The sequence below is a fragment of the Macaca thibetana genome, chromosome 20 (assembly GCF_024542745.1).
Source record: "Macaca thibetana thibetana isolate TM-01 chromosome 20, ASM2454274v1, whole genome shotgun sequence".
Taxonomy (NCBI): domain Eukaryota; kingdom Metazoa; phylum Chordata; class Mammalia; order Primates; family Cercopithecidae; genus Macaca; species Macaca thibetana.
Window position 1 is genome coordinate 64,942,762 of NC_065597.1, and position 24,629 is coordinate 64,967,390.

The 24,629-nt window shown below is 48.3% G+C and overlaps 1 protein-coding gene across 2 annotated transcripts in view; it reads left to right on the plus strand.

The window, feature by feature from the left end:
* Positions 1–7,025: 7,025 nt before the first annotated feature.
* TVP23A (trans-golgi network vesicle protein 23 homolog A) overlaps positions 7,026–24,629 on the plus strand; it is a 52,472-nt gene continuing 34,868 nt past the window's right edge. The window contains exons 1-2 of one of the 2 annotated variants that reach the window (XM_050774550.1): positions 7,026–7,218; positions 7,523–7,602. In XM_050774550.1, the coding sequence (XP_050630507.1) occupies positions 7,210–7,218; positions 7,523–7,602 (89 nt within the window). In that variant the 5' untranslated portion in view covers positions 7,026–7,209. The remainder of the gene's footprint in view (positions 7,219–7,522; positions 7,603–24,629) is intronic. The other variant, XM_050774549.1, reaches the window with a different exon arrangement.

A 24,629-nucleotide genomic window follows, 5' to 3' on the forward strand; every position in this document is an offset into this window, starting at 1 on the left:
CTTTGGCTGCTCCAACAGGAGGCAGAGGTCCAGGGCCCATCCTGCCCATTGGGTAACAGCCACTACTCCCCACCCCGGCCGGCCGCAGAGAAGGCCCTGTTGACCTGACATTTCTGTCTCTTGTCCAGGCACTTGAGTGACAAGAGGCCTTCTCTGGCCTGTTTGCTGACTTTTCCATTGCGCTGGCGAGACGGTGTGTTGCTCGGGAGGCCAGGCGGGTCACATCAAAACTTGGCTGTCCCTTTTGTTCCCTGGTCCGGAATTTCCCCTATCTGTGCTTCTGGAGCCCTGTCTCTACACAAAATAAAATTAGCAGGCCAGGCACGGTGGCTGACGCCTGTAATCCAAACATTTGGGGATGCCGAGACAGGAGGATCACTTGAGGTCAGAAGTTCCAGACCAGCTTGGCTAATGTGGCGAAACCCCCTCTCTATTAAAAATATAAAAATTAGCTGGGCGTGGTGGTGGGTGCCTGTAATCCCAGCTACTCAGGAGGCTGAGGCAGGAAATCGCTTGAACTCGGGAGGCGGAGGTTGCAGTGAGACGGTGCCACTCACAGAGCAAGACTCTGTCTCAAAATAAATAAATAAATAAAATGAAATAAGCTAGGCATAGTGTCATGTGCCTATGGTCCTAACTATACAGGAGGCTGAGGTGAGAGGATCACCTGAGCCCAGGATTTTGAGACCAGCCTGGGCAACATAGTGAGACCCCCAACGCTAAAAAAAAAAAAAAAAAAAAGTAAAATGTATTTGCTTTGTCCCCCAGGCTGGAGTGCAGTGGCGTGCTCTTGGCTCACTGAAGCTTCCGCCTCCTGGGTTCAAGCAATTCTCCTGCCTCAGCCTCCACAGTAGCTGGAATTACAGGTGTGCACAACCACACCTGGCTAATTTTTGTATTTTTTAGTAGAGACGGGGGTTTCACCGTGTTGGCCAGGCTGGTCTCGAACTCCTGATCTCAAGTGATCCACCCGCCTCGGCCTCCCAAAGTGCTGGGATTACAGGCGTGAGCCACTGTGCCTGGCCGTTTATTTTAATTTTGACAGGCTTTCACTCTGTCACCCAGACTGAAGTGCAGTGGTGCAATCACGGCTCATTGTGCATTGACCTCCTGGGCTCAAATGATCCTCCCTCCTCAGCTCTTCAGCAGCTGAGACTATAGGCACATGCCACCATGCCAGGCTAATTTTTGTATTTCTTATAGAGACAGGGTTTTGCTATGTTGCTCAGGCTTGTCTCTAACTCCCCAGCTCAAGTGATCCTCTCGCCTCAGCCTCCTGAGTAGCTGGGACCACAGGCATGTACCACCATGCCAGGCTAATTTTTTTTTTAAATTATTATTTTTTTGTAAAGACAGAATCTCACTATGTTGCCCAGGCTGTTAATTATAATAATACATTCTCTTCAATCCACTATGTCCAAAAGATTATCATTATCGCATGTAAACAATTAAAACATGATTTCAATATTATTATTTTACATTCTTTTATTCCTACCATGTTTTTTGGTTTTTTGTTTTGCTTTTTTTTTTTGAGACAGAGTCTCACTCTGTTGCCCATGTTGGAGTGCAATGACACGATCTCAGCTCACTGGAACCTCTGCCTCCCGGGTTGAAGAAATTCTCCTGTCTCAGCTTCCCGAGTAGCTGGAACTACAGGTGCCCGCCATCACACCTGGCTGATTTTTGTATTTTTAGTAGAGGCGGGGTTTCATCATATTGGTCAGGCTGGTATCGAACTACTGACCTCAGGTGATCCACCTGCCTCAGCCTCCCAAAGTGCTGGGATTACAGGCGTGAGCCACCGTGCCCAGCCTTTTATTCTGACCAAGTCTTCAATCTCTGGTGTGTACTTTGCCCTGACAGCTCATCTCCATCCAGCCTCACCCCATTGCCAGGGCTCAGTAATGACTTGTGGCTCCTGGATTAGACAGCACAGCTTTGCATGGGGCATTTAGTGCACTTTTGACAAGCTCTGGTTTGCTGTTTTTTCACTTGGCTGTATGTATCTGTCTGCAACTAGAATGTTAGCCTAAAGAGGGTCAGTGTTGGAATTACAGGCATGAGCCACCATGCCCTGCCTGAGTTTCCTTATTTTTATTTGCTAGATCTGGCAACCCTACCTGGGGAGAAATGACAGGGTCATCGTCAGATGCCAGGGAGTCGGGTATAGATCTTAGGGGCCAGTGGGATTGTAAGGCGTGCCATCCATAGCAATGCTGGGCTGAGGGTGATGAGCAACTGCTGGCTTTGGTATGACAGGTCTGAGGGCTGCCACTTCCATCCTGCCTGGTGGGGACACGGAGTGCAGCTTGGGCCTTTTCAAGCCCCAGATGTAGTCAAACTCCTTCCACTCCCCACTGACCTTCTATGCCAACTGCCCTTTGCTCACAGCGAAAGAGTCAAACACTCTGCGTGTCTTACAGCCTGCCATGGTTCTGCTGGACTGACGTCGTCTTCCTCCCCTGGCCGAATGTTCTCCAGCCTCTGGGCTCCAGCACCCTGACCTGTGTTTGCCAGAATTCAAACCCAAGCCTCCGCCTCCTGGTCCAGGACTCCTGGGGTCACTGGAGAGAAAGACTGTGTGTGTATCTCTGTCCAGGTGCCCTTTGTCCCGGGGGCATGCAGTATGATGTCAACAGGAGCCACTCAGGAAAGGCCAGCTCTGTTCTGCCGGGAAGACAGATATCCCCAGCAGAGGCCCCTGACACAAGGCTCCTGTCCTGTGTGTTGCTGGCTCACGGGGGCTCCTGACCCGAGATCCCTCTGCTGATGGCCCCAAGTCACCATCAACAAGGCCGCTGTTTCCTGAGCCCCTGTTCTGAGAAGGGCATTTGACATGGTTTCTCTAGTCCTTCATTATCCTTGCCGGGTAGGGGGAAAGTATGGCCCCACTTTACAGATGTGGAGACCGAGGCCAGAGAGGTGAAGTCCCCTGCTTAAGGCGACCTGCCCCCTCCCCAGCAAAGCCTGCAGACTCCAGGTGTTGACCTCCAAGGTCATCCAGAGGCCAGTGGCTACCTGAGCCTGTATCTCCTTCCCTGGGGTTGTTCTGGCTTCAGGGTCCCAAGCCCAGCTGCAAGGATCAGAACCGGGGTTGCTTCTCGCAGGTCTGCTCCCCAAATCCTTCAGGGGCCAAGACCAATGGGGGCTGGGGGAGGGGAGAGGGTCAGTGTTCCCCAAAGACTGGGCTTCCAAGCCGTCTCTGTGGCTCTTATTAAGGCAGACCCCCAATCCCCAACCCTGGAGGTTCAGAAAACCTAGAGTGAGATCCTAAAATCTACCCCCTCCCCTTTTTTTTTTTTTTTTGAGACTGAGTCTCACTCTGTAGCCCAGGCTGGAGGGCAGTGGTACAATCACAGCTCACCACAACCTCCACCTACCATGTTCAAGCAATTCTCCTGCCTCAGCCTCCTGAGTAGCTGGGATTACAGGCTTGCGCCACAATGCCCGGCTAATTTTTGTATTTTTAGTAGAGACGGGGTTTCGCCATATTGGCTGGGCTGATCTCGAACTCCTGACTTCAAGTGATCTACCCACCTCGGCCTCCCAAAGTGCTGGGATTACAGGTGTGAGCCACTGTGCCCAGCCTAAAATCTACCTTTCAACAAGGGGTCTCTGCTGCAACCAGTTTTAAAACCAATGAAGAGTTCTCTGTGCAATCCTCAGGCCCTCTGCCCACGCCCCAGATTCAGGAAGCTGACCCCGCAGAGGGCCGTCTGGACCATGTGTAAAGGGAGGGTGCTTTCTTCCGATGAGGGAATAACAGGGTTTCACAGGTGGCCCCAGCACCTGTATCTTCAGCCCTCTGCCCCATGTGGACAGGTTAGGAGGGAGAGAAGTGACTCTGAATTTTTAGAGCCACCTCCAGATGGCAGGAGCTGTGGATATTTCTGGAGGACTCTCCAACCCAGTGGCTGAGAATGACAGTTGGTCTTGAGTGGGGATTCCAAGGGGGTTTTCCCATGACTCCAGGAGCCCCAACTCAACAGACACCAACAGCTGGTGATTCTTAGGGTCAGAGAAAAAGCCCCTAAATGTTCTGCAACGGCTTCTTCCCTCCAGCTGCCCTCCTGCCTCCTTCCTCCCAACATCCCCTCTAAGGCTGCTGGGGCCTGGCTGGGAGTGGGCCTCTCCGTTCACCCTTCTGGACAGGAAGAGCCCACAGGCCTTTCTAGAAAACCAGGCCTTGGTGGTTTAGATCTTTTCAATTCAAAGGGTGGTCCAGGGAGCAGCAGCATCAGCTTCTCACAGGGGCTCTTAGAAATGCAGGATCTTGGCCGGGCGCGGTGGCTCAAGCCTGTAATCCCAGCACTTTGGGAGGCCGAGACAGGCAGATCACGAGGTCAGGAGATCGAGACCATCCTGGCTAACACGGTGAAACCCCGTCTCTACTAAAAAAAATACAAAAAACTAGCCGGGCGAGGTGGCGGGCACCTGTAGTCCCAGCTACTTGGGAGGCTGAGGCAGGAGAATGGCGTAAACCGGGGAGGTGGAACTTGCAGTGAGCTGAGATCCAGCCACTGCACTCCAGCCTGGGCGACAGAGTGAGACCCCGTCTCAAAAAAAAAAAAAAAAAAAAGAAATGCAGGATCTTAGCCGGATGCGGTGGCTCACACCTGTAATTCCAGCCCTTCGGGAGGCTGAGACAGGTGGATCACTTGAGGTCGAGACCAGCCTGGTCAACATGGTGGAACCCTGTCTCTACTAAAATACAAAAATTAGCCAGGCGTGGTGGTACGTGCCTGTAGTCCCAGCTACTTGAGAGGCTGAGTCAGGAGAACCACTTGAACCCGCGAGGTGGAGGTTGCAGTGAGCCAAGATTTAGCCACTGACTCCATCTCAAAAAAGAAAGAAAAGAAAGAAAGAAAGAGAGGAAAGAAAAAAAAGAAAAGAAAAGAAAGAGAGAAAGAAAGACAGAGAAAGAAAGAAATGCAGGATCTCAGGGCCTGCCCAGACCCCCAGACCCCTGAGTCAGCATCCAGCTTCTAAGCCAACTCCAGGTGATTTGTTTGCAGATTGAGGGGTCAGAAGCACTCATTTACATCACTGGTTCTTTACCTTGCAGCCCAACACCTGGGAGCTTTAAAAGCACTGGGATAGGGTTCCATCCCCAGAGAGCCTGATTTAATTGGTCCATAACACAATCCGGGCAGTGGGTCTTTTAGAAGCTACCCAAATTGCAGCAGAGTTTGGCAAATATATATATATATGTATATATATTTATTTTAAAAAATTTATATATAAATATTTTTATTAAAATATTTTTTATAAAAATATATGTAAAATATATTATATATAAATATTTTTATGAAAATATATATAAATATATTTATTTAAAATATATAAATATATTTAAAATATATATTTATATATTTAAATTTAAATTTATTAAATTTATATATATTTAAATGTTGGTTCCCAAAGATGGCATAGTAGAGGCTGGGTGCAGTGGCTCATGCTTATAATCCCAGCTCTTTGGGAGGCCAAGGTGGGTGGATCACCTGAGGTCAAGAGTTGGAGACCAGCCTGGCCAACATGGTGAAACCCCCTCTCTACTAAAAATACAAAATACAGACATTACCCGGGTTGGTGGCAGGCAGCTGTAATCTCACTACTTGGGAAGCTGAGGCAAGAGAATTACAGGAACCCGGGAGGCAGGGGTTGCAGTGAGCAGAGATCGCACCATTGCACTCCAGCCTGGGCAACAAGAGGGAAACTCCATCTCAAAAAAAAAAAAAAAAAAAAAAAAAAAAAAGAGAGAGATGGCATAGGAGAAAGCACTCTCCCTGCACACACACCTGGCAGGCCTCTTGTGGGGTCAGCTTAGGGAATTGGGGTGGGGGTGGAGGGCAGAAATCCTGGAACCCAGGCCCAGGATCAGAGATGAGGCAGCTCCTGCCTCCGCCTCCGCCCATGGAGACCAGCAGTGGGGAAAATGTGTCAGGGGCTTGTGGCCCAGGGGCCCACTTTGGAGTCACCAGGGGCGGGGTACATGTACCTATTGCCCATGGCGCGAGGCAAAGGGCAGGACCAGTGGCTTTGGCATCCTGATGCTCAGACCTCTGCCCGTGGGTGGGGGTTCAGGACAGGGAGAGGGCACACAGGAGAGGAGAGTCACTGTGTCCTGGGCCAGGAAAACCCTCAGGTAATAAGTTTTCTTTCCGGGGAGTTACCCAGGAAGACTTCCACATCAAGAAACACTACTATTACTGTCAATCATAATATTAATACTACTAATAATTTTGTGTTTAATAAGTGCCTGGCATGGCGATGCACGCAGATCTCATTGTGGTTCTGAAGCTGTGACTGCAGCAGCATCACCCCTTAAAAGGCAGATGAGGCTGGGTGTGGTGACCCACTCCTGTAATCGAACACTAGGAGGCTGAGGTAGGAGGATGGCTTGAACCTAGGTGTTCAAGACTAGCCTGGGCAACATAGTGAGACCCTCCTCTCTACAAAAAAATAAAAAATTAGCCAGGTGTAGTGGTGCAGCCTGTGGTCCCAGCTATTCGGGAGGCTGAGGCGGGAGGATTGCTTGAGCCCAGGAATTTGAGGGCACAGTGAGCTATGATGGCACCATTGCTCTCCAGCCTGGGCGACAGCGAGGCCCTTTTCTTTCTTTCTTTTTGGTGGCGGGGCGGGGCGGGGCGGGGAAGGCAGATTCTAGGGCCCCACTCCAGGCCTTCCACATCCCCTGGGCCGGGCCTGAGAATCTGCTTTTCACAAGGTTCCTGGGAATTTCTTGCGCGCAGAGACTGTTGGGAAACACAGGATTTCTCCCAACCCTGAATGTGGCTGCCCACCACTGACATTCATTCCTTGCCTTATCATTCACTCCATTCACGTTTATGCGCTGTCCACACCATTCGCTGACGCAGCCTACCCCCACCGCCCCCCGCCCCACTCCCATTCCTCCCAGTATCTCTGTCCGCAGTTCCCCAGGCTGTTCCCTCCCTGCCGCCGCCTTCTCTCCCCGGCGCGTCCGCGGCGCGCCAAGCCCCCTCCCCAGCCCGCGACTGCGCCCTGGGCCCCGAGCGCCCCGCCCCACCCGAGAACCTGCGCTGAGGCGGCCCCACAGGGCGCAGGCCCAGACCCTCAGCGTCCACCGCCCGCTGCCCGCATCCGCCCGCCCGGCGTCCGAGCCCTTCACCGGCGACGGGTAGAGCTGGAGCCCTGGGCCTGGGCGCCAGGTGGGCTCCTGGGAGGGTTATGAAGCAGGTAGGGCCACGGGGATGCTGGGGCTGGAGGTGGGGCGGGGACGAGAGGAGCCTACTGGAGCGCTGGAGAAGCCGGGAGGAGGAGGAGGGATGCGCCGGGGCCTGGGGCTGGGCTGCACCCGGTGGTCGGGAGGGTGGAGAGGGCTTTGCCACTGCGGCCGCAGCGGAGGGGCCCCGCCAGCTCCGAGGGTCCACTTGGGAACCCAGTGGGGTGCGAATGGAGTCCAAGCCCAGGAGGACAGGGCGGGTGGGGTCGGGGTGTGCACCGCGCTTGGGCCTGCCACCTGCCCTTGCTGTCCCCCCAGGCCCTGGTGGACGATACGGAGGATGTGTCCCTGGACTTTGGAAACGAGGAGGAGCTGGCCTTTAGGAAAGCCAAGATCAGGTGTGTTGGGATGGAGCTTGTGTCAGGCGTTCCCCAAAGCTGCAAATTCATTCATTTACTCATTCATTCAAAATATATTGAGCACCTACTGTGTGCCAGGCCTGGGTCTGGGGACGTATCTGTGAACACATCAGAAAAGGTCCCTGCCCTCCTGGAGCCTGCATTGGGAGAAGCAGGAAGAAGGGGTGGAGCTGATGTTGAACAGGCAAAGAGATTAATGAGATAATTGAATGTGAGAAGAAATTCAGCCCTGTGATGAAAGAGAAGGTAACTAGAGAAGGCCACTTGCCTTAGTGCAGCCATTGGAGGGCCTCTCTGAGGAGGTGACATTTGAGCTGAGACCTGAATGATGAGAAGCGGCCAGCCATGGGAGACTCCAGAGAAAGAGTGTTCCAAGCTGAAGGAGCAGCAAGCCCAAAGGCCCTGGGGCTATGTTGTAAGATCAGAGAAAGCCACTGAGGCTAGAGGGGAGCAAGCTTGGCAGTGGACTGGACACGTGGAAGACGGCTTGGAGTTTTATTCCTATCCCTGCTGAGTCTAGTTAGACAGGCTAGTCCTGGGTCAAGTCACTTAACTGCCTGAGACCTCTAGCATCCCAGAAGGTGGCAGGACCAAAGCATGAGGAGTGACCCGTGAACGTGGTTACCGATGGCCCAGGCGGCAGCCCCTTCTAGAAACACCCACGGCTCAGCTTCACTCACCCACCCAGTTCAGCCCTATCTCTCCTTCCAGCTATCAGAGCCAGTAGGCATGGAATGGGCCTTGGCACCTAAATGCCATTCCTTGTTAAGTCTCTGTTTTTAATATTAAACTCTCTAATAAACCCCGGAAAGGAATAGACTGTATTAGTTTTCTATGACCGCTAGAACAAATTACCATTATCATCTTGGCTTAAGACCAAAGAAGTTTATTCTCCTGCAGTTCTGGAGGCCAAAAGTCCACAGTCAGTGTTTCTGGGCTGAAACCAAGGTGGCAGCAAGGCCATACTCCCTTTGGAAGAACTAGGGGAAAATCTATTCTTTGCCTTTTCCAGCTTTTGGTGGCTGCTGGCATTCTGTGGCTTGTGGCCTGTTCCTCCACCTTCAAGGCCAACATTATAGCATGTTCAGATCTCTCTCTGTTCCATGGTCAGGTGATATGTGTGTGTGTGTGTGTGTGTGTGTGTGTGTGTGTGAGAGAGAGAGAGAGAGAGAAGTTTCCCTGTGCCTTTTTCTTGTAAGGACTGTTGTGATGGCATTTAGGGTCCACCCAGATCATCTAGGATAACCTTTGCATCTCAAGATCCTTAATTATATGCTGAGTGCAGTGACTCACATCCATAAATAATCCCAGCACTTTGGGAATCCAAGGCGGGCAGATCACTTGAGGTTAGAATTTTGTGACCAACCTGGCCAACATGGTGAAACCCTGTCTGTACCAAAAGCTATAAAAATTAGCCAGGTAGGCCGGGCGCGGTGGCTCAAGCCAGCACTTTGGGAGGCCGAGATGGGTGGATCATGAGGTCAGGAGATCGAGACCATCCTGGCTAACATGGTGAAACCCCGTCTCTACTTAAAAATACAAAAAACTAGCCAGGCGAGGTGGCGGGCGCCTGTAGTCCCAGCTACTCAGGAGGCTGAGGCAGGAGAATGGCATGAACCCGGGAGGCAGAGCTTGCAGTGAGCCGAGATCCGGCCACTGCACTCCAGCCTGGGAGACAGAGTGAGACTCCGTCTCAAAAAAAAAAAAAAAAAAAAATTGCCAGGTATAGTGGCACGACCTGTAATCTCAGCCACTCAGGAGGTTGGGGAAGGAGAATCACTTGAACCCAGGAGGCAGAGGCTACAAAAAAAATTCTTAATTAAATTACATCTGCAAAGTCCCTTGTGTCATATAAGGTAGCCTTCACAATTTCTGAGGATTAGAACCTGGATTTCTTTTTTTTGAGACAGGGTTTTACTCTGTTGCCGAGGCTATAGTGCAGTGGTACAATTATGGCTTACTGGAACCTCAAACTTTTGGGTTCAAGAGATCCTCCTGCCTCAGCCTCCCAAGTAGCTAGGACTATAAGGGTTGCCACCACCCCTGGCTAATTTTTTAAAAATTTAATTTTGTAGAAATGGGGTCTTGCTATGCTGTCCAGGCTGATCTGGAACTTCCAGCCTCAAGTACTCTTCCTGCGTCAGCCTCTCAAAGCCCTGGGATTATAGGTATGAGCCACTGCACCCATCCAAGACCTGGATATTTTCAGAGGCTATTATTCATCCCACCATAATGGCCAGTGATTGTCTTTAAGGGAAGACACTGCAGGAGAACTGGAATCCTGGGTAAAGAATCTTCTAGAACATCTGAACTCATATGTGTTCAATCTCTATTGAGCATCTCCTGTATGCCCAACTCTGGGCTAGTGGCTGGGGATATGCAGAGTTCAGGACTCCACTCCTGCCTTTACGGGTTGCGCAATCTAGGGCAGGGTTGCTTAATCTCAGCACTCCTGACGTTTTAGGCCAGATACTTCTTTGCTATAGGGAGTGTCCTGTGCACCATAGGATGTTGAGCAGCATCCCTGGCCTCTATTCACCAGATGCCAGTAGCAGCCCATCCATAAAGTCTCAGGCATTGCCAAATATCCTCTATGGGGCAAACTTGCCCCCGGTTGAAAACCACTGATTTGTGGGGTGGGAGTAGGCATACCGGTGGCTGTTACAACTCAGTATTTGTGTTTTGTTTTGTTTTGTTTTTGTTTTTGTTTTTGAGATGGAGTCTCGCTCTGTCACCCACACTGGAGCACAGTGGTGCAAACTAGGCTCATTGCAACCTCTGCCTCCTGGGTTCAAGCAATTCTCCTGCTTCAGTCTCCCAAGTAGCTGGGACTACAGGTGCACGCCACCACGCTTGGCTAATTGGTGTGTTTTTTTTTCTTTGTTTTGTTTTGTTTTAGTAGAGATGGGGTTTTACCATATTGGCCAGGCTGGTCTCAAACTCCTGATCTCAGGTGATCTGCGTGCTTTGGCCTCCCACAGTGCTGAGATTACAGGTGTCAGCCACCGCGTCTAGCCAGAGCTCAGTATTTTAAATGCGGGGATAGGCAGAAGCTGGGGCTCTTACCCTGGCCAGAGGAGGAGGAAACAGCTAAGCTGGGACCCACAGGTGGGGTAGGAGTTGGTTAGGCTGGGAGGGGTAGATATACCATGGGGAGGCCTGGAGGGAAGGTCATGAGTTTAGGATGGTTCCGTGTGGCTCAAGACCCAGGTGCTGGTGAGTGGCCTGAGTGGAGATTGGGGCCAGACCCTGCAGCGCTCAGCAACCAAGCTCCAAGCTCTGGAGGTGCATTGTCCACTGAACGTTCTAGAGGATGGGGCTGTGCCTTTACCTGTGCTGTGCAGCACGGTGGCCCCAGCCACCTGTGGTGACTGAACAGCTGAAATGTGGCCAGGGCGACTGATGTTTCGATATTATTTACTTTAATCAAATTGAATGTAAATAGCCACATATGACTGTGGCATTGGGCAGGGCAGTTCCAGAGTTCAGTCACCGTGGAAGGATTTTGCTCAGGGCAGTGATATGAGGATTGCAGGATGGAGGCTGGGTTGTTCGGGTAGAAGGAGGGTAGGAGATCAGACCAAGGCACTGGCAGGGATGATGGAGGAAAGGGGCCCAGAGGCACAGGGGAGGTAGAACCCGCCCACCTTGCTGATGGTCAAGATGTAGGGTGGGGACGGGAATCATCAGGGTGACGCTCAGGCTGGTGGTCTGGTGACTCAGGTGAAGAAGCACTTTTGGAGGAAAGATGTTGAGTTCAGAGTGGTCCTTGTTAGGCTGTGTTGGAACATTCTAGTAGCCAGTGGACAGCTGGGAGGAGAGGCCAGGAGCTGGAGAAGCCACTAGGGCTGTAATCAGAGATCTGGGAGGCAGCAGTTCATGAATCCAGGTGGGTATGTTTGAGAGCCACCCATCCCAGAATCCTCGGTGTGCCTAATGCAGATTCCTAGGTCTGGCCCTGGACTTATTTAACCAGATTCACAGGGGATGGGCCTAGAAACATAAATTTAAATAGCACCCCCAGATGATTCTGATGCATAGGAATGTAGAGATGGCTCTAAAATCCTGAGAACAAATTAACTTACTTGGATAGCAGTGTAGAAAGGGAATTTTTTTTTTTTTTTTTTTGGAGATGGAGTTTCTCTCTTTTTGCCCAGGCTGGAGTGCCGTGGTATGATCTCGGCTCACTGCAACCTCCGCCTCCCGAGTTCAAGTGATTCTCCTGCCTCAGCCTCCTGAGTAGCTGGGATTACAGGTATGTGCCACCATGCTGGCTAATTTTGTATTTGTAGTAGAGACAGGGTTTCCTCATGTTGGTCAGGCTGGTCTCGAACTCCTTATCTTGCATGATCCTCGTACCTTAGCCTCCCAAAGTGCTGGGATTACAGGCGTGAGCCACTGTGCCCAGCCTAGAAAGGAATTCTTAACTGAGGTCTACAGATGGGCTTCAGGCGTTCAGGAAACCTCTGAAAACTATTATCTAAGTTTCATATGTGTGTTGTTTTAGGAAAAGGATCCAAACTTTGTTTGTTTGTTTATAAGACAGGGTCTTGCTGTGTTGCCCAGGCTGATCTTGAACTCCTGGACTCAAGCGATCTCTCTGCCTTGACCTCCCAAAGGCTCCAAACATTAATTGGATTATCAAATGGGCCCATGATCCACAAAAGTTACGAATCACTAGTGCAGAGTGAAAATGGTTATTTGTAAATCCCTTGTTGAAATGGATTCCAGGTTGACATCGAAAGGAGGTGATGCTGTGGAAGGGGGCCTGTCACAGGAGTCTGGGACATTGGGTTCATCTCTTCCTTAACCACTTTCTGGCTTTATGATTTTTGGACAGGTCACCTTGCTTTGCTGGGCCTCCATTGGCCAGTCTGTAAAATGGGGATAATTGTATCAGCCTGACTTCACCACGCGGTTACTATACAGTTTATTTAGTAAATATTTATCCAGCATCTGCCGGGGCAGGTGCTGGGCTAAGCCCTGGGGATGGAGCTCTGGTCTCTGCTGTTTCTGTCCCTGGTTCCAGGTCAGTGAGGTGCAGTGTTGTGGTGGGGGGCCCTGGGGAGTACGTCGCATCTTGCAGGATAAGTGGAGGGTGTAATTCCACAACAGAGCTGGGCACATAGAGGAAACATTAGCCTTGCTGTGTGTGTTTTTCCCCGGTGGACAAACTTTTTATTTCTTTTACTTTTCTTCAACTTTAAAAACTGTGATTTAAAAAAAGAAAAAAAAACCCACGCATAAAATTCCATCTTAGTCATTTTAAATTATACAGTTTAGTAGTTTAAGTATAGTCACATTGTTGTGAAACAGAGCGTTTTCATCTCGCAAAACTGAAACTCTGTACCGTTTAACAACTCTCCTTCCCCCAGCCCCTGGTAAATACCATTCTCCTTTCTGTCTGTATGCATTTGACTACTCTAGGGACCCCATAAAAGTAGAATCATACAGTGTTTGTCCTTTTTTGACTGGCTTACTTCACTTAGCATAATGTCCTCAAGGGTCACCCGTGTTGTAAAATGTGCCAGAATTTCGTTTCTTTTTAAGGCTGGATAATAATGCCATGATATGAATAAACTATGTTTTATTTACCCATTCATCCACTGGGGTATGCTTGTACCTCTTGCTATTGTGAATAGTACTGCAATGAACGTGGTTATGCAAATCTCTCTTTGAGACTCTGCTTTCATTTCTTTTGGCCATATACCCAAAAGTGAGATTGCTGGATCCTATGGTAGTTCTATTTTGAATTTTTTGAGGAACTACCATACCGTTTTCCACATAAGTTGCACCATTTTACAATCTTACCGACACTGTACAAGGTTCTAGTTTCTCCATATCCTTGCCAACATTGTTATTGTCTGTGTTTTTGATAGTGACCATCCTCATGGGTGTGATAACTATGTTATTTCATTGTGGTTTAGATTGGCATATCCCTAATGGTTAATGATGCTGAGCATTTTTTCATGTGCTACATGTCCATTTGTATATCACGTTTGGAGAAATGTCTATTCAAGTCTCTTGCCCATTTTTAAAATCAGGTTATTGGATTTTTGTTGTTGAGTTCTTTATTCTGGATATTAACATTTTCTCTTATTCTATAGGCTGCCTTTTTATTCTGTTGATTGTGTCTTCCAATGCACAAAAGTTTTTAGGTTTAATGTAATTCCATTTGCCTATTTGTACTTTATTTATTTATTTATTTTTTATATGGAGTCTTGCTCTATCCCTGAGGCTGGAGTGCAGTGGCGTGATCTCGGCTCACTGCAAGTTCTGCCTCCCGGGTTCACACCATTCTCCTGCCTCAGCCTCCCAAGTAGCTGGGACTACAGGTACCTGCCAGCACGCCCGGCTAATTTTTTGTATTTTTAATAGCGAAAGGGTTTCACAGTGTTAGCCAGGATGGTCTCAATCTCCTGACCTCGTGATTTGCCCGCCTTGGCTTCCCAAAGTGGTATATTTGTACTTTTGTTTCCTTTGCTTTTAGAATGTCAGTGTGCGTGTGTGTGTTTGTACGTGTGTGTGTGTTTAATATAATTTATGGCCAGGCATTGTGGCTCACGCCTGTAATTCCAGCACTTTGGGAGGCTGAGGCAGATGGATTGCTGAGGCCAGGAGTTTTGAGACCAGCCTGGGCAACATGGCAAAGCCCCGTATCTACAAAAAATGCAAAAAGTAGCCAGACATGGTGGCACACACCTGTAGTCCCGGCTACTTGGGAGGCTGAGGTAGGAAGATTGCTTGAGCCTGGGAGGTGGAGGCTGCAGTGAGCCATTATCACATCACAGAGCAAGACCTTGTCTCCAAGACAAAATGAAACAAACAAATAAAAAGAAATATAATTCACATTCCACCAATTTATTCTTTAAAAGTGTACGATTCGGTCTTGGTTTTGGTACATTCACAAGGTTGTACTTCCATTACTACTATGTAGTTCCAAAAGTTTTTCACTGTGCCAAATGGGAACCCTGTACCCATTAAACAGTCCCTACCCATTTTCCCCTTCCCCAAGCCCCTGAGAACCACTAATCTACTTTCTGTTCCTATGAATTTGCCTATTCCGGACATTTCGTGTAAATGAAATCTGGGTTAGTCAGGGATCTCCAAAGAAACAAAACCAATGGGATATCTACAAATATGTAGAAAGAGGTTTATGTTGAGGGATTAATTCATGCCACTATGGAGGCTGAGAAGTCCCACGGTCTGCCATCCACAAGCAGCAGACCAAGGAACGCTGGTGGCATACAACCCATCCTAGCCCGAAGGCCTGGGAACCAGGGGAGCCTACAGTGTCTCAGTCTGAATCTGAAAGCCCCAGAACAGAGGATCCAACATGTAAGTCCTAGTCTGACTCCAGAGGCCCCAAAGCCAGGAGGTGTGATGTCTCAGAGGAGATGGGGATGGCTATCCCAGCTTAAGCAGGGAGAGGAAATTCCCTCTTCCTTTCTTTGTTGTCGTATTCAGGCCCTCAAAGGATTGGATAATGCCCATCCGGACTGGGAAGGGTGGGCCTTCTTTTTCCTTTTCTTTTCTTTTCTTTTTTTTCTTTTTGAGACAGGGTCTTGCTCTGTCACTCAGGCTGGAGTACTATGGTGTGATCTCAACTCACTGCAACCTCCACCTCCCAGGCTCAATTGATACTCCTGCCTCAGCCCCCTGAGTAGCTGGGACTACAGGCATGCACCACCACGCCTGGCTAATTTTTCTATTTTTTTGTAGAAATGGGGTCTCACTATGTTGCCCAGGCTGGTCTTGAGCTCCAGAGCTCAAGTGATCCTCCCGCCTTGGCCCCTCAAAGTGCTGGGATTACAGCCCTGAGCCACTGCATGAGGGTAGAGCTTCTTTTCTCAGTCCGCCAATTCAAATGCTAATTTTTTTTCCCAGAAACACCTTCACAGACCCAGATGCGATCTGGGTATCCCTTAGCCCAGTCTAGGTGACACCTGTTTTGTATAATATGTGGCTTTTTGTCCGGCTTCTTTCACTTAGCACATTTTCCAGGTTCATCCTGGTTTTGGTGTTTATCATTATTTCATTCCTTTTGATGGTCAAATAATCACCCATTGTGTGGACATACCACTTTGGTTTATCCATTCATAGGTTGATGGGCATTTGAGTTGTTTCTGCTTTTGTGTTGTTATGAATAATGTTGCTATGAATGTTTTTTGGGGGCATACATTTTGGGTTCTCTTGGGCACATACCTAGGAGTGGAATTGCTGGGCCTTATGGTAACTCTGTTTTAGCCATGCCGTGTTTCAGACCAGCTGTGAGTGAGTGAGTGTTGTGGGTTTCCAGCTGCCTTGGGATGCAGGAGGAGCCTGGGCTTTAGGTCAGACGGACCTGGGTCTTGATTCTACCACTCCCTAGCCAAGTGCCTGCACCCCCACAGTACAGTTCTGGGCCCAAGCTGGCAGATGCAAATAGGCTTTGATATAAAACTGTGTTTTCTCAGCTCTATAGGAAGGCAGAGATAGAGCATCTTGAGCTCATTGGGAGATCTAGGCCCTGCACCCACATAGCTCCTTTTGCTCTACCACTACAAGAATTGTGTCTGGCTGCCACAGGCGAGAGCCAAAGCACTGTGGGTTACCTTCAATCATAGAAGCTGTAGCCTCCGTTTCCCACCAACCTTTTCTATGACTCTGTTTACCCAGACCCAAGGCCTGCTGGCCAACTCAGTCCCTCCAGTGCAGTGGCAGTGGGTGGCAGATACCACAGTCCTCGTGGAGCCTCTGTGCTATGGGAGGCCAGGGTCATTCCCAGGCAGGCCCTCATCAGCCCAAGCCTGATGTTAACCCTTGACTCACAGTGACCTTGAATTTGAACAGTGACCACCGCACCTTCTGGGTCCCCAGTTTTCTCTTCTGTAAAATGGGGATGATGTTGGCTATACTGTAAGGTTGTAAAAAGATGATTAAATGAGGTGAACAATGTGTTTAGGGGACCTGGCAGGGCTCCCGATGCCCCTTGTGGGTTTCATAAGTGGCACCTGTTATTCTGATCAAGAGTGTGACTTCCACATCCTGGGCTGTGCAGAGGCATGTTCTCAGCTCACCCCGTCACTCTGGGGTTCTCCCTGGAGTTGGAAACTGTCTTCCTATGGAAAGTTATTTTATGCTTTCAAGGCACTGTTTTCACAGAATTCCTCTGAACCCAAAGGTCATGGGCTCCCATGAATTCCCTCCCAAAGTAGGAGAGTGTCTTCCTGCCACAGACAGATTTCTTAGATCTAATTTTGGTCCCAGTTGTCAGAGCTGGTTTTGTGTGTGGCGTCTGGCCAGTGTTTCTTTTTCTTTTGCGGAATTGTGGGGGTATAAGGTCTCGCTCTGTTGCCCAGGCTGGAGTGCAGCGGTGTAATCATGGCTCACTGCAGCCTCAACCTCCTGAGCTCAAGCAGTCCTCCCTTCTCAGCCTCCTCAGTAGCTGGGAATACAAGCATGCACTACTGCGCCCTACTAATTTTATTTTATTTTATTTTATTGTAGAGACAGGGTCTCAAACTCTAGCCTCAAGTGATCCTCCTGCCTTGGCCTCCCAAAGTGCTGGGATTAAAGGTGTGAGGCACTGTACCCAGTCTGGGTAGTATTTCTTGGTTGGTCCTTGTTGAGCCTAGTGAATGTCATTTTGAGAAGATCATTGTCCTGTGGTCTCAGACGCTACAGGAAGTCACATGTTAGTGGGCCCAGGTCTTCAGGCAAATATGTAAAGTAAAAATCACCCCTGAAAATCCCTAACTAGCCCATCAAAGTAAGTTTTGTCTTTCAAGAAGTCTTCAGCAGTCACTTTATCTGCCATTGGATACAACAGCAGTCCTGAACGTAAGCCCCCGTTGAAATTGTTGGCTGCTGTTTGGGGGGAACTTACGTTGAATGAAAAATAACAATAGCAAACACTTCCCCAGCACTTACTGTATGCAAGCACTATTCCGGGTTTTTTATTTAGCGTAATTCATTTCGTCTTCATTACAAACCTAGGCACTCTTATTTTCTCAAAGTCAAGGTTAAAAAGACAGGCTAAGAGAGAGAGTTGAGTGACTTGCTCAATGTCACATACCTGTTCACTTCAAGGAGGGCATTTGAGCCTGACACAGTGGCGTGCCCCTGTAATCCCAGTTACTAAGGAGGCTGAGGTGGAAGGATGGCTTCAGTTCAGGAGTTCGAGTCCAGCTTTGACAACATAGCAAGACCCCACCTCTAAAAAGAAAAAAGAGGAGATTTGAACCCTTAGAATTGGGCTCTAGACTCCATATCTTGCATTACATTGTGTGCAGATACTCTCAGGGCAAGACACTCAGCATGAGCTTTGCCGTGAGAACGGCAGATTCAGGGCTTCCATCTTCGGCTCACCCTGGGGAGTACTTTATATTTTCCTCCTGTAAATGCTAATGCAGAATTGACCACTCTTTAGAGCAGCTTCACAGCCTTGGCACTGTGGATATTTGAGGCAGATCATTCTATGTTGTAGGGATGTCCTGTGCATCCAAGGATGCTGGGCAGCACCTCTGGCCCCCACCCACTACATGCCAGTAGCTTCCAACTCCTCAGCTGTGACAACTAAACATGTCTCCTGACGTGACCAAGTGTGCCCTCGCAGCCAGATTGCCCCTGGTTGAGATCTCTGATTTAGATTATCCCCTCTCTGTCTGGGGTTTGGATTTGGATAAGTGAAATTTGTATTTGAGGGAACTGAAAGCACCTTCTAACACTTCTGTTTGTGACATTGACCAAGAGAAGCCGGAGGTGTAAGGGCAAGGAAGGAGAGGGTACAGGTGATGGTATTGATGACGCCTTGGTGGGCACTCATCCTCTAAAATCAACATTAGTACATCTCTAACTGGCACCCATGCACAGACATGCACACACCACATCACGCTCCCACACACTAAGGAGAAGACGTTTAGCTTTTCTTTGTTGATTTTCCAGGAGTTCTGCTCACCTCGATGAGTGAGGACCCCTTATCCAAACCCCTGTCCCCTGAGCTTTTGGGAACAAAGTTGTATTGTATTGTCACCAGCTCTTTAAAATCTATTTTGAAATTATAGAAATATGACACATAAGCAGGTCCCATCAAGAGCTGATTGTTTAATTTTAAGGAAGGTTCATGATTACGAAGGAAAATAACCCACAGAATCAGGGAACTAGACAGATTTCGGTTCTCTTTGATTAGGGCACAGAATTACATATTTTGAAATTAACTCCTTACATCTAAGGCAGTTTAACTTCCTCTTATTTATATTTCTTGTTCACATGAAATTGTTGCATAAGCTGCGCCCACAATAAAATCACTGAAGGGCTGGGTGCGGTGGCTCATGTCTGTAATCCGTGCACTTTGGGAGGCCAAGACAGGTGGGTTGCCTGAGCTCAGGAGTTCAAGACCAGCCTGGGCAACATGGTGAAACCCTGTCTCTACTAAAATACAAAAATCACCTGGACGTGGTGGCAGGCGCCTGTAATCCCAGCTATTCAGGAGGTTGAGGCAGGAGAATTGCTTGAACCCAGGAGGTGGAGATGGCAGTGAGCCGAGATTGTGCCACTGTACTCCAGCCTGGGCAACAAAATGAAACTCTGTCTCAAAAATAAAATAAAATAAAATCACTGAGGGGTGATTTCTGCTGACCTGTGACCCACATAATCTGGGAAGACATTTGGGAGAGGACATTGGTCAGGTTCTTTGATGTTTTATCTTAGACAGCAGCTTGACTGCATGGACCTGGAATATTTAGTTCTTTTATTTTTTTATTTTTGAGACAGTGTTGCTCTGTCACCCAGGCCAGAGTACAGTGGCACAACCTCGGCTCACTGCAACCTTTGCCTCCCAGGTTCAAGTGATTCTCCTGCTTCAGCGTCCTGAGTAGCTGGGATTACAGGCATGTATCACCATGCCTGGCTACGTTTTGTATTTTTAGTAGAGATGGGGATTCACTGTGTTGCGCAGGCTGGTCTCGAACTCCTGACCTCAAGCGATCCACCCGCCTCAGCCTCCCAAAGTGCTGGGGATTCAGGGCGTGAGCCACCGCATCCGGCCAAATATTTAATCATTCATTTATTTCAAGGTTAGCACTTTTGCCATTTGGGGCCAGGTCATTCTCTATTATGGGGCTGTCCTGTGCATCATAGGATGCTTTGCACCATCCCTGGCCTTATCCTGTAGATGCCGGTACAGCCCCCATTGTGACAACCAAAATGTCTCCAGACATTGCTGGGGGACACTCCAGATCACCCACCTCTTTGAGAACCACTGGTTTATTCTTTTGCTCATTCATTTGTTCATTAAACCAACAAACATTTTCAAGGACCTTTGTGTGCCAAGCACATTTCTAGGGGCCACAGAGAAAACCAGATAGGCTTGGTCCCTGTCTTCCTGGAGCTGACATTTTACTTAGGGAGAAGACAATAAACATATAAGCAATGACTGAAGCAAGGAAACTTGAGAGAGTAAAGCGAAATGTGATTTTAAAAAGGGTCCAGGGGACTTTCTTCAGCCCTGAGGAGTCCTCTTCATGTGGAGCCCAGCCTTGGGGGTTCCATGGCCCCCTGCTCACCCTTCACTCATGACAGGAGCAAGCCGGCTTCTGAGATGACTCAGAGATAGCCACAAATCATGTTCATGGATTCCCTGCATTAAAATACAGATGTATTTCTCCCCTGGACTTTAACATACTTTAGAATAAAAATTGCAAAGTGACAGTCAGCCAACTGACTCCAAGCCTCAGGCATGCTCTTGTCGGCCAGGGAGATATTTTACATTCATTTGAATTTAATATTTACAATTAGAAAAGATCACATTAGGCCGGGCGTGGTGGCTCACACCTGTAATCCCAGCACTTTGGAAGGCTGAGGTGGGCAGATCACTTGAGGCTAGGAGTTAAACACCAGCCTGGCCAACATGGTGAAACCCTGTCTCTACTAAAAATACAAAAATTAGTCAGGCGTGGTGGCGTGCACCTGTAATCCCCACTGCTCGGGAGGCTGAGGCATGAGAATCGCTTGAACCCAGGAGGTTGCAGTGAGTCAAGATTGCACCACTGCACTCCAGCCTGGGCGACAGAGCGAGACTCTGTCTGAAAAAAAGAAAGAAAAAGAAAAGATTACATTGAAAATCTGAATTGCTTAGAATAGATTAACACACTGAGACAGAGGCAGATTGGTGGCTGCCAGGATCTGGGAGGAGCGGGGAGAATGGGGTGAAACTGCCCAAGAGGTACAGGGTTTTGCTTTGGAGTGATGGAAACGTTGGGGACAACAGTGTGAATTGTTCCCTTCATGCCACTGAATTGTTCACTTTAAAATGGTTAATTTTGTGGGATGTGAATTTTACTTCACTAAAGTAGGTTTTAAAAATATGATTGCTGGCTTGTTTGTTTGTTTGTTTTAAAGACAACGTCTAAGTCTGTGGTCCTGCCGGGAGTGCAGTGGCATGATCATAGTTCACAGCAGCCTCGAGCTCCTGGGTTCAAGTGATCCTCCCGCCTCAGCCTTCTGAGTAGCTGGGATTACAGGCATGTACCACCACACCGGCTATTTTTGTTGTTGTTGTTCTTTGTGGAGATGGGGTCTCTCTAGTTGCCCAGGTTGGTCTCAGGCTCCGGCCTCAAGTGATCCTCTTGCCTTGGCCTCCCAAGGTGCTGGGATTCCAGGCATGAGCTACTGTGCCCGGCCTGCTGGCTTCTTTTGGAAATCTGTTAGAGCCGGAAGAATGGGCTGGAGTTGCAGGGAGTTGCCTGTGGGTGAGCTTCAGCCCTCACCTACTCAGTTGACTTATTTCTCAGCTTTGCCTGGCCCTATGAGCACCTGAGGTTACAGCCTCCGACCCCAGCCCTGAAAACAGTGGTGAGAAAATATTATCCCAGTGAAAGCATTTTCCAGGGGCCCAAGAGGCCTTGAGTTGGAATTCCTCCCTGATGCCATGGTTTTCTCCATTAACTTCTTGAAGCCACCTCCAGGGGCCTGAGGGCCCTGTATGGACAGGCCGGCCGCAGGGTCAGGCTGTGCATATGGACATCTGAGGCCATCCAAGGCCACTCACCCTGAACCCCATGTTCCTGCTTGGCCCCTGGCCTTTATATACGCTGCTGTCTCTGCTTCCTAAATTTGTCCTTAGATCTTTAAAACAAAATTTAAAATAAATTTTAAAATTGAGATAGATTTCATATACTATGAATTCAAAATTCACCTCTTTAAAGTATTTAATTCATTGGTTTTTAGTATATTTACAAGGTTGTACACCCATCACCACAGTCTAATTTCCAAACATTTTCATCACCCCAAAAAACCCCATGTCCCGTAGACCCTAATCTACATCACTGTTAAGCAGTGTTCTCTAAACGAGGCATCTCTCCTTAGCCCCCACAACCCCAGTGTCTACCTAGGTCTGATGGTCAGCTGTTGTGTCCACCTCTTGGGTCCCCATGTTGGTTAAAATGTCAGTAAAGAGCCGAGAGCCTCATGGATACCCTGCTGGGACAAGCTCCCAGAACTAAAGGGTCAGAACCTCGAACACCAGGACCAGCTGATGGAACCCTGCTCCATTGGCCATTCTCACTGGACAGTAGTCATCCCATATCTGTTGTTGAATATTTTGATTGTGGCTCCGTTTACCTATTAATGACACTTTGCACCCTGGGTGGAAATCACTCCTCAGCTCCTTCCCCTCCCTGCTAGAGATAAGTAATGTCTGGGAGACAGGACTTTGTCCAGCCTGTTCACTGCCCTCTGACCTGGCCCTCCACCTGGTAGACTGGAGGTTCTCTATACATGTGTTGTTGTTGCTCTAAGCTCAGTTTATGTGTTGTTGTTGTTGTTGTTGTTGTTGTTTTGAGACGGAGTCTTGCTCTGTTGCCCAGGCTGGAGTGCAGTGGCACGATCTTGGCTCACTGCAATCTCTACCTCCAGGGTTCAAGTGATTCTCCTCCCTCAGCCTCCTGAGTAGCTGGGATTACAGGCGCCTGCCACCACGCCCGGCTAATTTTTGTATTTTTAGTAGAGACAGGGTTTCACCATGTTGACCAGGCTAGTCTCGAACTCCTGACCTCAGGTGATCCATTCACCTCAGCCTCCCAAAGTGCTGGGACTACAGGCGTGAGCCACTGTGTCTGGCCTCTAAGCTCAATTTATTAAACTCAGTGTTTCTTAAGCAGTGTTGAAAATCAATTAAAAACATTTATGTGTTCATCATAAACTTAATTCTATATCCTTGGGCAATTTAAATGACATTTCAAATTTAGCATTAGTGATTATGTGGAGCACTAAATAAACATGCAACCTAAAATACACACAGCAATGACAAAACTTACTGTTTGCAGCATGGTGGGGATTTTTTAGTGGTTAATGAAACCCCAAATGAAAGAAATATGTAAAATATAGCAGCAAGATATGTTGAATTGCAAAATGATATTTTGAATTAGTGTCCTTAAAATAACTTAAAAAAAACTTTTTACTTTGAAATAATATCAAACTTACGAGAAGGTAGCAAGAATAGTACGAAGAACTGATGTGTACATTTTACCAAGATTCACTAACTGAATGAGTGCAGTGGCTCACACCAGTAACCCCAGCAATTTGGGAGGCCGAGGCGAGAGGATCACGTGAGCTCAGGAGTTGGAGACCAGTCTGGCCAACATGGCGAAACCCTGTCTCTACTAAATATACAAAAATTAGCCTGGTATGATGGCACATGCTTGTAATCCCAGCTACCCTGGAGGCTGAGGCAGGAGGATCACTTGAACCCAGGAGGCAGAGGTTGCAGTGAGCCAAGATCACACTGCTGCATTCTAGCCCGGCTGACAGAATGAGACTGTGACACACACACACACACACACACACACACACACACACACACACACACACACACGCATATCATATAAACTCATGGATGCAGACATATTCTTATTGCTATTCAAATTGTCCCATTGTTGATCAGTAGAAGCCTCTTCCAGTTGGCTTCTGAGTCTTCCTAATTGCCAACATTGTGTGTGTGTGTGTGTATTCTCTAAGTGTTTGAGAGTAACTAACACATCATGCCCCCTTTCCCCTAAATACTTCGATGTGCACTTTTTAAATTTATTTTTCACTTTTTGTAGAAATGAGGTCTCACTATGTTGCCCCAGCTGGTCTCAAACTCCTGGGCTCAAGCGATCTTCCTGCCTTGGCCTCCCAAAGTGCTGGGATTACAGGCCTAAGCCACTGTGTCCAGCCATCAATGTGTACTGTAAGAAAAGGACATTCTCTTATGTAAGCAGAGTGCGATGACAGAAACTAAGAGACTATCTAATCTACGGTTCATATTCCATTGTCCTTTAGAGTAATGTTTTCTCTCAGTTCAAGGTTCAATCCAGAAGTTGGGCAGTGGCTCATGCCTGTAATCTTTTGGGAGGCCAAGGCGGGAGGATTGCCTGAGCTCACCAGTTTGAGACTGGTGAAACCCCGTCTCTACTAAAATACAAAAATTAGCTAGGCATGGTGGCATGTGCCTCTAATCCCTGCTACTCAGGAGACTGAGGAATGAGAATCGCTTGAACCCAGGAGGTGAAGGTTGCAGGGAGCTGAGATCATGGCACTGCACTCCAGCCTGGGTGACAGAGCGAGAATCAGAAAAAAAAAGAAGACGACTCAATCCAGGATCTCCATTGCATTTAGTTATTCTGGAACTATTCTGAGTCTTTCTTTATTTCTCATGACACGGACGTATTTAGAGAGTAAAAGGGCAGCAATGTTGAGGCATACACCTTCATTTGGGTCTGTCTGACATTTCTCCTGATTACATCCAGGTTATGCTTCTTGGGAGAGATACTGCAGAAATGATGTTGCATCCTAAAAGGACATTTTCTTTTTTGAGCTCTGTCACTACTAAAGGTGGCCCAGAAATCACGTGGTTTTGTTGTTGTTGTTTGTTTGTTTGTTTTTTAAGAGTCATCCACCACCTCTTACCTACAATCCCAGGCCCCAGAGTTTGGTCTTTCATTCTCTTTGCCACTCAAAGAACCCAGGACTCCTTAGAAAGGAGA